This window comes from Eupeodes corollae, chromosome 3 (genome assembly GCF_945859685.1).
Source record: "Eupeodes corollae chromosome 3, idEupCoro1.1, whole genome shotgun sequence".
Classification (NCBI taxonomy): domain Eukaryota; kingdom Metazoa; phylum Arthropoda; class Insecta; order Diptera; family Syrphidae; genus Eupeodes; species Eupeodes corollae.
In genome coordinates this window covers 11,180,728-11,196,093 of record NC_079149.1, presented here as the reverse complement: position 1 = coordinate 11,196,093, position 15,366 = coordinate 11,180,728, and the positions used below count along the sequence as shown (strand labels likewise).

The 15,366-nt window shown below is 34.6% G+C and overlaps 1 protein-coding gene across 1 annotated transcript; it reads left to right on the top strand.

The window, feature by feature from the left end:
• The first annotated feature begins 13,297 nt into the window (after positions 1-13,297).
• On the top strand, positions 13,298-14,914 carry LOC129951684 (protein yellow-like). The gene is made up of 2 exons (XM_056063969.1): positions 13,298-13,670; positions 13,733-14,914. The coding sequence occupies exons 1-2, from the start codon at positions 13,441-13,443 to the stop codon at positions 14,880-14,882; spliced, it is 1,380 nt and encodes a 459-aa protein (XP_055919944.1). The 5' UTR covers positions 13,298-13,440; the 3' UTR covers positions 14,883-14,914.
• Positions 14,915-15,366: the final 452 nt, after the last annotated feature.

Sequence of the window (15,366 nt, the reverse complement as noted above, 5' to 3'; positions counted from 1 at the left end):
ACTTTGAGTTCGTAACAAAAGAACGCAATGTATTAGCTTTGGCTTTTCTCAAAGATGTTCTGAAATATTTAAATTAGTTAACATCCAGTTACAAGGAAATGGAAAATTAATATGTGATTTAGTACAAAGCGTCTCCGTTTTTCGTCGTAAGCTGGATGTTTTCGAAAAAGATATTGCTAAAAAATTATTATTTTATATTAATTTCCAAAAAAAATTTAAATATGAAAAGAATAACTCTGAAGAAGAAAATATTGCAGTGTTTTCAATCTTTTTATACGATCTTAAAATCGAATTTGCTGTAAAATTCCAAGATTTTGCAGAGATTGTGAAACTCTATCAATTCCTTAAATTGCCTAATGAAGTCACTGCAGTAGCAGAATGGACTGAAGTGCCTGTGAAGTTATTCGATCTATCAAAAGCTTCATTACAATTGGAATTAATTGACGTTCAAGAAGATATTTCATTGCAAATTTTTAAAACTGCATCCACTGAAGAATTATTAACTTGGCTACTATCGAATCGTCTTTCTCAAGAATTTTTGAAGAACAAATATCGTTCTAGATTATCATACACCTACCTTGATGACACTTTTCGCATTTGCTGCTTCCCGCATGAACCAAACTATAAAAAAAAAACAGGCTCAAGAGCACCGTTGCGATTTCTCATTAATTTCATTAATATTGCAGTTACTTAAATGAAGAAAAATAAAAACTACAAAACTTTCTTAGTTTTTTTTCTAAACCTCGATTAAAATGTTGTAAGCCGTATCTGGGCCACACTTAAAACTACTTGCCGACCCCGGTTCTATACGTTTAATTCAGGTACTTGAATTCATCCTAAAAATATTTTATTTCAAAAATATTTCTGCTTAGAAGTTCTAAAGATCTTACAAAAACACTCAATTTTATTGAAATTTATTTGTTTTGAATCAATATCTTCATATAAAAACTGCTCGCCAATTTTTCTTAATTTTTGATGCAAAATCTGTTCAAATCTAACATTTTATTATTCAACCTGTAACCAGGAAGACAATGCAACCACTACTTGTTCCTTTAAATTTTTAAAATACACAAACCATCTCTGAAAAAATACCTCACAAAAATATCAATGCCCAAAAAGATTTATGTCTACGCTGGTGGTTCGAGTCTGTGATGGAAAAAGTGTGTCTTTGCTAAATGCAGTTCCTCTCAAACTGTGTTTATCTCTTATTTGTAATTTATTTATTTTTTCAATTTATTGAAGTAACTTACAAACTAAATTTATAAATTATTTAAGGCATCAGGGTATCCATACCATACGATGCCGTTTTTAATTTACTAGGCTTAAGAAAATAATTTACATTTTAAATTATTTACATTTTACATTGTTTATGATTGGAAAGATAGCCAATTATAGCAACTAAACTAATTAAATTTTATCAAACTTCTGGTGAGCAGATATGGCAGCTTTAATTCGACGGATAGTTTTGACATTTGATGGATCTAAGATTTTTGCCAAAGTCTCAATTACGTCGTCTGTTTCAGTATGTGTTTGTCGAGAAACAGGACACTCTACAAAAATATACCAGATTGTAAGAGGTGCTTCACAATGTGAGCATTTCTCTGGAGCTTCACGAGTGTAGAAGTGTTTGCTTGTAAGCAGTGTTTTTCCTATTCTAACTCCTAATACTTTTATATATTCTTCTCTGATAACGGACTGGTTGTATTGGACGCGTGTGTTGCAGGGTTGATGTTTTTGAAGAAAGGTTTGAGCGCTTCGCCACTTTTCTGAAAGCTCTAGCTTTTGAGAACGTGTTAAAGTTGTTTTCAAAAGTTGTGTAGTTTAGGATTCTCAAGTATCTAAGGGTAGAGAATAGGGTGTTTTGCTGCAAGGTCAGCGGCATCATTTCCTTCTATTCCGCAGTGTCCGGGTAAAGTGATATTTGTGTTGTAGTACAAGCAGTTTCTTAAGGTTTGGAGAGATGGACATTTGTTATTTACGTTGCTTAGCCCCTTGAGTATACTAAGATTGTCGGTGAGGATTAAGAAAGGTTCAGCTCGGCTATGTAACGGCTCGCATATTCTGTAAGTAGAGCCTGGTGCAGAGTGGAGAATTGGGCATTGTATTTTAACTCTTAGGAGCACCAATGATTTTCTTTTTGCGAACCGTCAGTGTAAAAGATTCTGTCCGCTCCTATGCTTGCGATAAGTTCTTCATGCCGCATTTTGCATATAGCGTCAGGCGTGTTTGCTTTTCTGTGGTAAGCCAGACTGATGTTTATTCGTAGAGAGTTTAGTTTCCATGGTGGAGCGTTGTGAGACACTGTTAACACATTGTGGCGGACGGACCTCCACATGCTAACACACCATCAATAAAAATAATTTACTTAATCCCGGAACGCATTTTAGTTTTTACACATCGGAGAGAGTGAAATGACCAGAGTGTCATGCAACGCGACTCTTCTAACCAATGTAAAGCACCGTAAGAAATTATTTATTTTATTTGTTAGCTGTCTGGTGGTAAAAAAAAGGCCGCCATTCTGGCTTCGACTTCGACCGCATCTTTTTACCACATTGGCACATCCCAGAAAAAGAATTGTATTTTTAAATTAAATTCCTTTATTTTTGTACTGTAAATTAAGTAATAGAATAAATTAAATAAATCAAAGTTTTGTTCACTAAAAGGAGAGAAGATGATTATTTTTGGTTGGGCACTAAAGCCCAAAACATCATGTTCTAGAGCGATTCGGGGGAATACAGATAAAGTGACCAAGTTAGTTAAAGCAGATATTGAGTTACTTTTCGTATTTGTGTTTGAAAAAATAGCTTCTTCGACAGTTTCGAACAATGGGTGTGTTGGACTATCTATGGCTTTGCTTAAAAGATTTTTTGCCCTTTTTTCAGCGAGATATTTAAAGGATACATAACCTCCTTCAACTCTAAGTGCTTAAACGATTGACGATCTAAGGGCATCTGTTGCCGTTCTAAAGCATTTGTTTATAGCTGCGTCGATTTTCGAGATGTTCTTTTTTGTAGTCCACATAAAGAGGGTTAAGCTGTGTTGTAGTGTCCTCTCCACCAGAGCCTTGGCAATTCGAAGGGCTGTTTCTATATGGGGTCCTTTTTTTTAACAGATCATTTTTAATGCGTTGTTCCTTGATTTTAAGCCGGTTATCACCTTGTTAACATGTTTATTCCATTTCAAGTTTTTGTGAACATAACTCCAAGAATCTTTGCTTCTACTTTTAATGAGTGCTAATGGAGTGCTACGTAAGCAGAGTGGAATACAAGTACATTTTCTTTTTCTGCAGAGATGAAGTGTCTCAATTTTTGAGGGACCATCTTGACATTGAAAAGTCTTTGGGATGCCGGACGCTAGGGCATAGATATTATCAGCAAAACTCCAATACAATCAGGATTGTAAGTGGGTTGTGAAACCTCAGTTATCAAGGAGTTTATGTATGCGTTGTACAACACTACTGAAAGGGGTGAACCTTGAGGTGTGCCATTGTCCAATTTTCTTAGAATAGAATCGTATCCATCCACGTTTACTTTAAAGGTTCTATTAGCCATAAAGGATATAACAATCTTAAGTATTTTCTAAAGTACACCCCATTTGTAAAGTGCTCGATTATCGGAACCATTGTTACTCTGTGAAAAGCTTTTTCTTAGTACTATGATATAACAATACTGTATTTAGTTTTCGACAAATTTTCTGCAAGTTTATGTTCCAATAGATGTAAAAACGTTGATACTACTCTATTTGGCCTGTAAGCGTGTTGTTTGCTGCTAACCTTTTTCTCTAGTAACAAACTAATTCGTCTCGCTAAGATTTTTTCGAAAATCTTGGAGAGAACGGGAAGAAGTGAGATCGGGCGGTATTCACTAAAATCATGTTTGTTTCTAGAGCTTTTTGGAATCGGCTTGAGTTTTGCTCTTTTCCAGTCATGTGGAAAAGTCCCAGTCGATAAAATATCATTGAATAATGCACAAATTCTGTTTTTAAGGCTAGTATGGCTAAGTTCAACCATCTTGTAAGTGATTTTGTCTTCACCCGGTCTGCTTCCTTTTGCTGTTTTTAGTGTCATTTCAAGTTCGATAAGCTCAATCTTTTCTGTAAGGAGATCGCAAGAGTCTTGGTTTGGAGGAAGAGTTTGTAGATCTAAGTTTAACTTGTTTGCTAGAATATTCTCTTGAAAGGTATTATCTGCGCTGTATGATGCCCATTTTTCTGCGAATATGTTGGCTATTTTACATAGATCTACTTTGAGTTTTTCATTGACTTTCATGTAGGGGAATTTCCTGTCTAAGCCTGGCGTGCGTATAGCTTTGATGCGACTCCATAGTGTTCTCGTATCAAGTGTAGGATTCATAGTATTAATGAAATTGTCCCATGAAGATCTTTAACATCTAATCGATTCAAGTTTTACTTTGACAAAGGATTTCCAGTAGTCAACGCAGTTTTCGGTACAAGGGAACCTACGAGCCTTTCGCCAAGCTTTTCTCTTTTCTCTTACCAATAAAGCTAGGTCTTTGGTAAACCATATTGGGTTTGTCCTTGCTGCGCTTCTGATGATTTTTTTAATCTTTGATGCTTCTTGGTTGATATTGGGTGATGGGACGATTTGGGCGCTTAGTTTTTAATCTTCTGCCAGATATAAGTTCCAATTATCCATTTCTTCTTTATATATAATTTAATGGTGATTAAATTTAAATTTTCTATTAGGTTTTAATATTCAATGAAATAAATAGTTTTGTGTTTCTTTTTCGATTGCGATTTTTTAAGCAAATATTTTTCATTATGTGTAAAATTAACATTTTGTTCCGATTTACTTATGTATACAAATTCAATTTCGTCACAATTTGAGGACTTATATTTTAAAATGATTGATTAATAATCCACTCTTAGATAATCGTGCTTGTGTCACATTTTGGAAAGGTGAAGTTATTTGTATGAAAATAGATAAGATATGTAAAACCAATTAATCTATAATTATTTCAACTTTATCCATGATGCGCGTGTAGATAATGGAGGAGTCTTTTAATTAATTTTTTTTTCTTGCTCTTAAACGACTTTTGATAATAGACCACGCGCAGATTTAAAGATACACATCTCCGTTCCAAATTTAAGTACCGAATACCTATAATCTTAAGCTATTTCAAGCCTGGGGATGCACCGGATGTCTATTTCTTATACAAAAATAATTTAAGAACCGATATGACAATTTGTTTTGAGATAAGATAAATAAAATTCCGAGTATTGGAAACAAAGGTTTACCTTTGCATTTATATCTTATCTAATTATGTGGGTATAAAAAGCAAAGGATTCCCTCGAATTCAATCAAAAAAATAATTAATTTTGCAAAATTAAGTTGATTTAGAGAAAGAATTTAATAAATTGTATTTCAAAATGCGTTTCACTTTTGGGCTTTTGGTGATTTTGGGAGCTGTTTGTGCATTGATATCGGCAGCTACTATTAACGTTCCTCTGCACAAACCTTCAGCTGGAGTTGCAGGAAGAACTCCTTGGACTACATGCAGTAAAGTGGGCAGTGATCCTGTGTGTGTTGCACACTGTCAATTTAATAAACTTAAGGGTGGTACTTGCTCTGGAGGAATTTGCCGCTGTCGCTAAGCTTTAAACAAGTTTTCTGCCAAATGGTAACAACAAAATTCGATTGTAAATATTGTTTAAAATATAAAACAAAATAAAATATAATGCATTAAATTTGTAAAGAGTTTTATATTGAAGATCATTACAATACAAATTTGTTTTCCTTTTAAGAGAATCTACACAAAGTATGCGTACTTTTTTTTGATAAGATTTTATTCGAATTTGGTATTATTTTGATTTTATTGAAATGACATTTTTTATATTTTTCGCTATTAAGTGTTCTTTAAAATTTGGCAATATCTAGTACCACAAAACGTGTCTTAGAGGGTTAAATCTAAAATTGCTTAAGGTATTTTATAAATCATAGAAAAATTGATTTAAACAATAAAATAAGCAAACAAATATCATACCTTTTTTAGCCCGCACCCAAACACTTAATTAAATAAATTAAATATACACAAATATCAGCAATTTTTTTTTCCATATGGACATCATTTTGATTGCATTTTATTTTGTATTTTTTTTTTAAATATCAAACATATAAACAATTGTGACGTTTAAGAGCTTGAAGTGTCAAGTTGGGTTAAACTTAAGCTCCCGCAAAAGATTTAAATAATTTAAAATTTGTTAATTAGTTAAACATGTATTCAGTGTTTAAAGCGTTCTGGGGCTAAATAAGGAGGTGAGTCTTCAGTTGGTGTTAGATTAAGTAAACAAAGAAACATATTTACACCAAAATGTCCTTGAGACGAACGCCCCCTAACAATTCCCAACACACAAGAAATAATGCTGATAATTCAGCAAAGAGGCAGCATCGTTATCGGATTCGTCGAGAATGGTGGTCGGGATTTTGACAGTTGACGATCTAAGATTATTAATCCAATTTTCCGTGTCGTTACTTCTTGATGATAAACTGAAAAATATGGCAACGAAGGCGAAAATGGAGGGTATTAGCACTGAATTGTATCAGCTTCACCAAAGTAACAAATCGCCGCAAACACAGCTGAAAAACATGCAGACACGATGTTCGACCTTGGAGCGACAGGTGGAGATGCTCGAAAAAAAGTCCAAGAAGCACAATGTAATTGTTCACTTGCCAAAAAAAATGGTGTTAGCGCCATTGAAAAAACGAAATCTCTTTACCTTGAAATGTTACGGTCTGACAATGTTGACAAAATCCGAAGTGTACGTGAGCTCCACTCGAATGGAAATGTTGCAAATATTATTGTCGAGTTGCAAGTCAATTGCTAAGGACTTGGGCAAATTTTTTCGGCACTGGTATTTCGATGCACAAGGAATTTCCCATAGCAGCAAGAGGACGTCGGAAAAGAATAATCAACCTGAGAAACAACATAACAGCTAAAAACAAGGATTTAAAACCACTTATTAGAGGCGAAACATTAAAATTAAATGAAATCACATTTTACTTTGATAAAAACAACAATCTATCGAGTGACAGTTCTGATGGATTGACGTCGAATAGTAGCCGTTCTTTTAATAACCCAAGTAGCTCAAATTGTAATTTTTAGTAAAAATGCCGTCTGCCGTATAAAATCTTATCGTAACCTATCAAAAAGTAATAATTGTAATTATTCAGTTCTTTCTTATAATATATCAGGTCTTACTAATAAGACCTTATTTAGTAGCTTTTATAACTATGTTAACAGGTATGATTTTGTATTTTTGTTAGAAACCTTTGTAACTGAAGTAGAATATGATAAATTTAAAAATAACTTTAAGAACTTCGATTTTGTTTGGGAACCAGCTGTGAGAACGGAAAGAGAGGAAGGGCGAGTGGAGGTTGCTTTTTTGGAAAAAATGTATCCTAAAACTTTGAAACCAGTAATCAAATTACATTTATACGCTTAAAAATTGGAAACCAAAAACTTATAATCTTACCGATATACCTAAACTGCAATAGATGGAACTCTGACTTCGAGAAATTGTAAGATTTTATGATGTCAAATGAAAATCCGAACGTTCTCTTAGCAGGCGACTTTAAGGGTAGATGTGGGAATTAAACCGGATTGGTAAATGAATTGGCTGGAATAATACGTCATTCTAAAGATGAAACGTGTAATGCTAGAGGAAAGAGATTACTTGACTTATGTGACACCTGCGAATTGTGAATGGGACATCCGCATCAGACGAGTTTGGTGAACTTACGTTGGAGCACAAGGAAAATCTGTCATAGATTATTGCATGATAGGAGGGACATGGAGCGCCTATTTTCTTGATTTTAAAGTTTATGTAGACATTCTTGGATCATCTATCCACAACTATGAAGTTACGAGTCGGTAGATGTGATGAGGATGGTAGTAGTCGTTCACAATTGTTACCAAAATTAAAGTGGAATCCTAATTACCTAGCTTCCTATCAGAGAAGACTCAATTCTTTATTGATGAATGTGGATTCCGAAATAGCATCGATCACGAATTCCATAAGATCTGCATATCCAGCCCTTAGAACCAACCATAGGAAGACATTGCCAATAGGAAGACATTGCCAATAGAACCTTGGTTTGATAGTCAGTGTATGCGTGCTAGACAGGGATCTTTTACGTGGTTGAAGACCCTTTGAGTTTACAATAATGAATACAGCAAAGATGAATACTTAGAAGCCAATAAGATTCTACAAAGACCTTTGTAAACAAAAACGAAACCAATATTTTATAGAAGAGTCTAGGAGGTTGTCACACTGTAAGAATGCTACAGATTTTTGGAGTCTGGTAAAGCTCTTGAATGGAAATAAGTTTAAGATTCACCGAAATCTAACATCGACTGCGCTCTGTCAACATTTCAAAGAACTCTTAAATCTTCCGTCCAGCTCCCTAAATATATCGTATGCTGAACCTAAATTCGACAATATTCTCTTAGATGCGCCAATAACACAAGAGTAGATAAGACGCACTTTAAAAACGTTAAAAGATGGCAAACCGGCAGGCTCCGACAGAATACCGGCTGAGATTTATAAATACGGAACATCGTAACTTATTGAAAAACTTTATATTTCATTCAACTAAATTCTGGAACATGGTATTATACCGCAAGAGTTTAAAAAGGCCTTAATTTTTCCGATTCACAAAAAAGGAAGTACACAAAATCCAGAGAACTACCGTGGGATAAGCTTCCTTAATGCATCATATAAAATATTTTCGTCAATTTTGAATTAACGACTCAATGAGTGGATAAACGAAAACGGGTAAGCCTGGTTACTCTACAATCGAACACATCTTATGCTAAAAAGTATCGCCGAAACTTTTCTTCAAAACGGGAAAAAACTATACAGATTTTTCGTAGATTTTAAAGCATCTTTTGACGCTGTGGATAGGCGAGCGCTTATCTACAAACTCTATGCACTGGGGATGTCTTCAAAGTTTGGAAAAGTCTTACAAAATCTGTATAACGAAACAAAGTCAGCTGTTTGGAATGGAGAGGAATTTTCGGAATGGTTTCAACTGGGCTGTACGCTGAGCCCTCTTCTATTCGCACTTTTTATAGAAGATTTAAAAGATTATTTTTCTGGAGGAGTTGAGTTTGCGAGGACCACTCCTTTCTACGCTGATGACATAGTACTTCTATCAGCAGCACCACAAACGCTTCAGTTTATGATCAACCAACTATATAGGTACTGTACTACGTGGAAACTCCAAGTGAACATTAACAAATCGAAAATACTGGTCTTTAGAAATGGAGGTGGAAGAAATAGTCAGAACGAAAGATGGTTTTTTAATTCAATACCTATTGAGGTCGTAAATGAGTTTAAATACCTAGGAGTATGTTTAACAAAAAACTTAAGTATGGAAAAACATCTCAATGAAAAACTCTCTAAGGCCAAGAGTGCGATTGGAGCAGGAGCTTTGCACGTAATCAACCGAAGTCTCAGTTGGTATGATGAATGGAAGGAGCTCGCGCAATGTTGTGGTATTGAACTGAACCTGCATGTTGGAAATCTCAATGAATGGAGGGGTAAACTGTACGAGCTTATTGCCTTCGTTGACGAGAAGCTTAGGGAGAAGTACATTGAAGATGCAGTCAGCTCTAACCACAGAGTAATCTACACTCAACCTTGTCATAATCTAGGCCCAAAAAACTACTTTATAGATGAGAATTGTGTGGAAGAAATTTCAGAACTTCTTCAACTGAATTATATGCCACACACAGAGGATCTCCTAATCTTATGTAGTTTGTGTAACCTCAGGGAAAGAGAAGACGTTTTTCATTTCCTAGGGAAATGTCCGGTTTTAATGGAAACTAGGCGATCCTTCTTCGGCTGCAACTTCTTAACTGAGGCAGAAATGATAGCCTATCTAAATACAATGGAGGTGAAAAACCTGTTTATGTACTGCAAAAAAACACAAGCTTCTCGAAAAAGAATTCTCAATGAAATCTTTTGAAACAAATTTATATCAATACAATTTTTTGATAATTAAAAGGCTTAGACGGCATTACCATGCAATACTTGATTATTTAATCTTTATGCTGTACATTATTTAAATTTGAAAATAAAATCACTTTACTTACTTACTTAGTTACTTACTCATAACTTTTTAAAATTTTAAGTCCATAAACCAATTGATCTTACTCATTTTCAAAGGGGTTTGAATACAGTCTTGCGGGTACTCAAAGAAGGCAAGTATATTTTTTCTTCACGCGTACTTAATTTCTGTTTTTATGTAGATTTAATTTACTTGTTTGTTATTAAAAACGAAAACCAGAAATGTATGCCTCATGTTGAAATTATGATCAACTTATTTTGTTCAAAGTAGGTTTATAGAGTAAGATGGTAATTAAATATACCAAAAACCTGAAATAAGTCGATTGGGCGTGGGGGAGTTTGTCTTAGAGAATAACCAAAATGGAACGCGACTTCTTCTACAGGTTGGTTAAACCCTCCGATCCTTATTTTAAAAACAATTAGATACGAACATAGTAGACCATTAGTCTACGATTAAAACAAACGCTTTCTCCTTTTTCATACTGACGCGACGACAACGACGACGCTAAAAACTTCCTCGCTCTAGCTGTCTAATCACCCTGAGATTGTTATTGACTTCTTGGAATTGAATTTGTTTTTATTCGAAAACACAGCTGTTGTTGTAAATTAGCTTGACTAAAGGTACTTAGTTTATAAGACTTACCAATCCAGTTTGTTGTTGCCAAAACTCAAGACAAGACAAGACAGAGACAGACGCCAACGGCAGCGATAACGATGCAAGCGTTATTAATACATAACATGATATCGATGTTCATACAGTGGGGTAAGTTCATATTGAGTTTGGCACAATTTTGGTTAAAATTATTGTGGGAATGTTTAATTTTTCACAAAGTATTTGTGTTATGTGGATTTTTGTTGTTTCGAATTTCCCGAAAAAAAATGTCTTATGTGAATTTTTGTTACTTTGAATTTTCCCAAAAATAGTTTTTTCATTTTTCCCGCGAAAAAATTGTTTTCATCAGAAAATACTTTATTTTAGGAATATACAATTTAATAAAATGGAAGCTTATTTGAGTAAATTCAATGTTTCCTTTATAATTGGTGACCATTGATCACAACAAATATTGTTTTCACTGCAATATTGTTTCCCTTATGAATTTTAATGTTATTGTGAATTTCACTCTAAATAAATTTCACTTCAAAAAATTCAAATGAAATGTCATAGTTCAATAATTATGTGTATTTTTCTGTTATCTTCAATTCTCCCAGCATTCAAAAATGTATCCTAATATTTTTAATATAAATCAGTTTTTGGTGCAAATTTAAATTTCCCTCATGAACTATCGAGCCCCCCACCCTTCTAAAAAATTGAATTTAGTAAAAATCATATTTTCCTGTATGCAGCAGCTTCTACTGAAAATAATTTTGGAAATTTTAGTTTCCCGCGAAATATTTTTTTTTCAGAATTTTTCTATAATCGTGAAAAAATATTTCTGGAATATTTTAGTTTTCCTCGTGAACGATAGCACCCCCCTTGCCCCACCACTTAAAAAAATGGAATTTTGTAAAAGAAAATTCCTGTATGCAGAAGTTTCTAGTCAAAATAATTTTGGAAATTTTAGTTTCCCGCGAAATGTTTTTTTTTCAGAATTTTTCTATAATCGTGAAAAAATATTTCTGGAATATTTAAGTTTCCCTCGTGAACGATAGCACCCTTCTTCCCCCACCACTTAAAAAAATGGAATTTCGTAAGACAAATTTCCTGTATACAGAAGTTTCTAGTGAAAATAATTTTAGAAATTTTAGTTTCCCGCGAAATGTTTTTTTTTCAGTATTTTTCTATAATCGTGAAAAAATACTCTGTAAGCGAAAAATTCAGTTTGATGAACATTTAGTTCGACTACAATCGGTTTTTCCAAGGTTCTGATAAAATTGATAAAAATTGGTTACACTCGAAAAGTTTGTCTGTTTTTAATTTATTTGTTTGTGAATTTCTCCCAAAAGAAATTTTAACTCGAACGAAGTTTCAATTGAATATTACCTAAAATCACAAAAAGTCATTTGTGTGTTATGTGTCGATTTTGGTGATATAAGTTTTATACGAAAAAATTTCCCTTCTGTATTTTTGATAATTTGAGTTCTTCCAAAAATTTTGTTTTTAATTTTTCGCTCGAAATTGGTTTTTGTTTTCTAATTTTTCTTCATCTCGAAATAACTGTTCACCTCTGCACCACCTCCTAGAGAAATGGATCATGACTAAATGTGTGTGTCACTTCACTCAAAACATTTGTTCGTTTCTGAATTAAATAAATATCGTGAAATCCACTCTAAGTAAATTTTCCTCAAAAAATTTAAATACAATTCAATTAATTGTGAATTTCTTAAAACAAACCGAATCTTAGTCAACAAATGACATTTTTTACTTTTACACCAACTTCTGGGGAAATTTACAGGGAAAATGTCGCTTTCTCAACAATATTTCTTTCTTTGTGAATTTTGCTCTTACTGGGAACTAATTTAAATAAATTTCCCCCATGAATTTTTCTGTAATCATGAATTTCCCACGAAAAGTTTCAATTTAATGAAAATTTCATTCATAGCTTTGTGAAAATTGATGGAAAATTTTAGTTTCCCCTTGAAATATTTTTTAAATATGAATTTTTTTCCAAGAAATTTGTAACTCAATATATGGGCTAATGTTTTTCGCGTGAAAAAAGTCAATTTAATGAAATCTTATTTCAGCAAGTATCAGTTTAAATTTGTGTTCATCTCCTGGTTAAATTTACCTTAAAAATATTGGTTCCCTCCGAAACATGTTTTCTACTGGAAAATTTGTTGCTGCCGTGAATTTCTCTCAAATAAATTCCTTTCAAACAGTTGAATGTCTGGTTAAGGCTCTAATTTCTAAATTTACACCAGCTTCAGGTAAAATTTTATTTGTTTCTAAATATATGTAATATCTCGCGTGAATTCTTCGACCATTGTGAATTTAATACCGTGGAAATGTCACGTTATCAGTGCTAAACAAAGAAACAAATATTTGTGTAAAAATTTTCTTCTAAAGCCTCTCATTTTCAAAGTCATTTTCCCAAAGTTTTCCATACACAAAGAAAGCAAAATAAACCAACTTTACAATCATCTTACCCCACTGTAGAACAGATTTTGTAGTTTAAACCAGGTCTGATGATGGTTGGATCGTTAGAGACTTTCCCACCGCCAATATTAATCTTTTATTAATCCCCTAACCATTCAATATTGTTACTCATACTCATAATACTTATTATTTCACTTCATTTCGCGAGTAGTACTCACCGAAGCAAGAAGCAAGTTTCTAAGAAACGTTTTGAATTTTTTCATCATCACACCTAAACCTTGCTCCGTTTGTTCAACTGTTTAAGTTGTCTGGTCGAAATGTTGCAACCGAGTTGTCTGCAATTTGTGACCCTGATCGGGTTATCTATTGTTGCGATTATCAATGGAACATCATTTCCAACAATAAATAACAATTATTTGCCACCAATCGGGCCCAGTTTGGATCCCATTTCGTCATCACCAAATCCCTTTCAAATCGTCAACGAATGGAAGTACTTGGACTTTGATTATCCAACGTTTGCCCGCAGGAAGGCAGCTCTTGCCAACAAGTAAGTTAAGATTTTCCTTTTTCATTCAAAAAGTCAGTTGCCTGATAAAAATGAGTCCTTAGTGAATTAATTCCCCAGAATAATCTTCCCTTGGGCATCGATGTGTATGCGGATCGGATTTTTGTGACAACTCCTCGTTGGAAGGACGGAGTTCCGGCCAGTTTGAGTGTGCTGCCATTTCCACCCAAGGAACTCAGTCCCTCGCTCCAGCCGTATCCCAATTGGGAGGAGCATGGAGATCCCTACAATCCCGACTGCTCGAAACTCATGTCCGTCTATCGCACCTGGGTCGATGAATGCTCCCGCCTGTGGCTCATTGACGCCGGAGTGGTGAATGCCACGGTGAGTCTTAACCAAATCTGTCCACCGAAAATCGTCGCCTACGACCTGCGCACCAACAAGAGAATCCTTTCATACGAACTGCCCCCCGACCAAGTCAAACAGGATTCCCTGCATTCCAATATTTTGGTCGATGTCCGCGATGGAAAGTGCGATGACGCTCATGTTTACGTGACGGATGTGTGGCGTTTTGGCATCGTCGTCTATAGCTTGGCCAAGAATCGCAGTTGGCGTGCCACCAACTACAACTTCAATCCAAACCCCGTGGCCGCGGATTTCAATGTGTATGGCTTGAATTTCCAGTGGCTCGATGGTGTCTTCGGAATGAGCCTGTCACCCATCAACAAAGCCAACGATCGAATTTTATTCTTCCATCCAATGGCCAGTTACAATGAATTCATGGTCAGCACATCGGTGCTACGTGATGAAAACAATTGGCCAGACAAAGCTCAAGACGTAGCTAAAAATTTCGCTACGATCGGCACACGTGGACGCCTCGGACAATCGTCGACCTCGGGCATCGATCGTAATCAAGTTATGTTCTTTACTCAAGTTCATCGCGATGCCATCGGCTGTTGGGACACACGCAAACCTTATACGCCGTCAAATCATGGCCAAGTGGGTGCTGCCAATACATCACTCATTCAGTTTCCAAATGATTTGAAAGTCGATCAACAAGTCAAGCAGGGCGTTTGGGTGATGAGTAATCGATTGCCAATCTATTTGTATTCGAAACTTGATTATAGCGACGTTAACTTTCGAATTTTGAGAGCGAATGTAGAAGATGCTGTAGCTGGGACGGTATGTGATCCAAATACGTCAGCGGCGTCAATTAATATTGCTCCACAGTTCGTTAATAATGAATGTTATTAATAAAGATTTATTTTAATTTATAATTTAAACAATGGATTTGTGTTTTGTTCTTACGTAAGTTTTAAAATGTGATGAGGTATTCGAACATTAAATGTTCGAATTCGAACGGACTTAAAAGGAAAATATGGCGTAACGTCAGTTTTAGATTTGATTGAAATTCGTAATTAATTGTTTTAATTGATGATTTTTTTGAAATGTATTTAATTTTATTTTAGTTGTCATAAATCAACAGAGAAGACTTAACCCCACCAAAAACACCTTCTCAATACTTTGGATTTTCCTACGTAAGGGGAACTTTAGCGGTGCATCCCAAAACGACAAATTATGCCAGAAATGTTTACAGTGCGATTCAGGAAAAACCATCTACGCAATTGTTTAAAAGTTTTGCTTACTTTTGAGTTTTCTTAAGTGATTCCTTTTAGTTTATTTGATGTATGATTAGTTGGCAGGGCATACATCTGTCACTAATATCATCGCAAAAAAA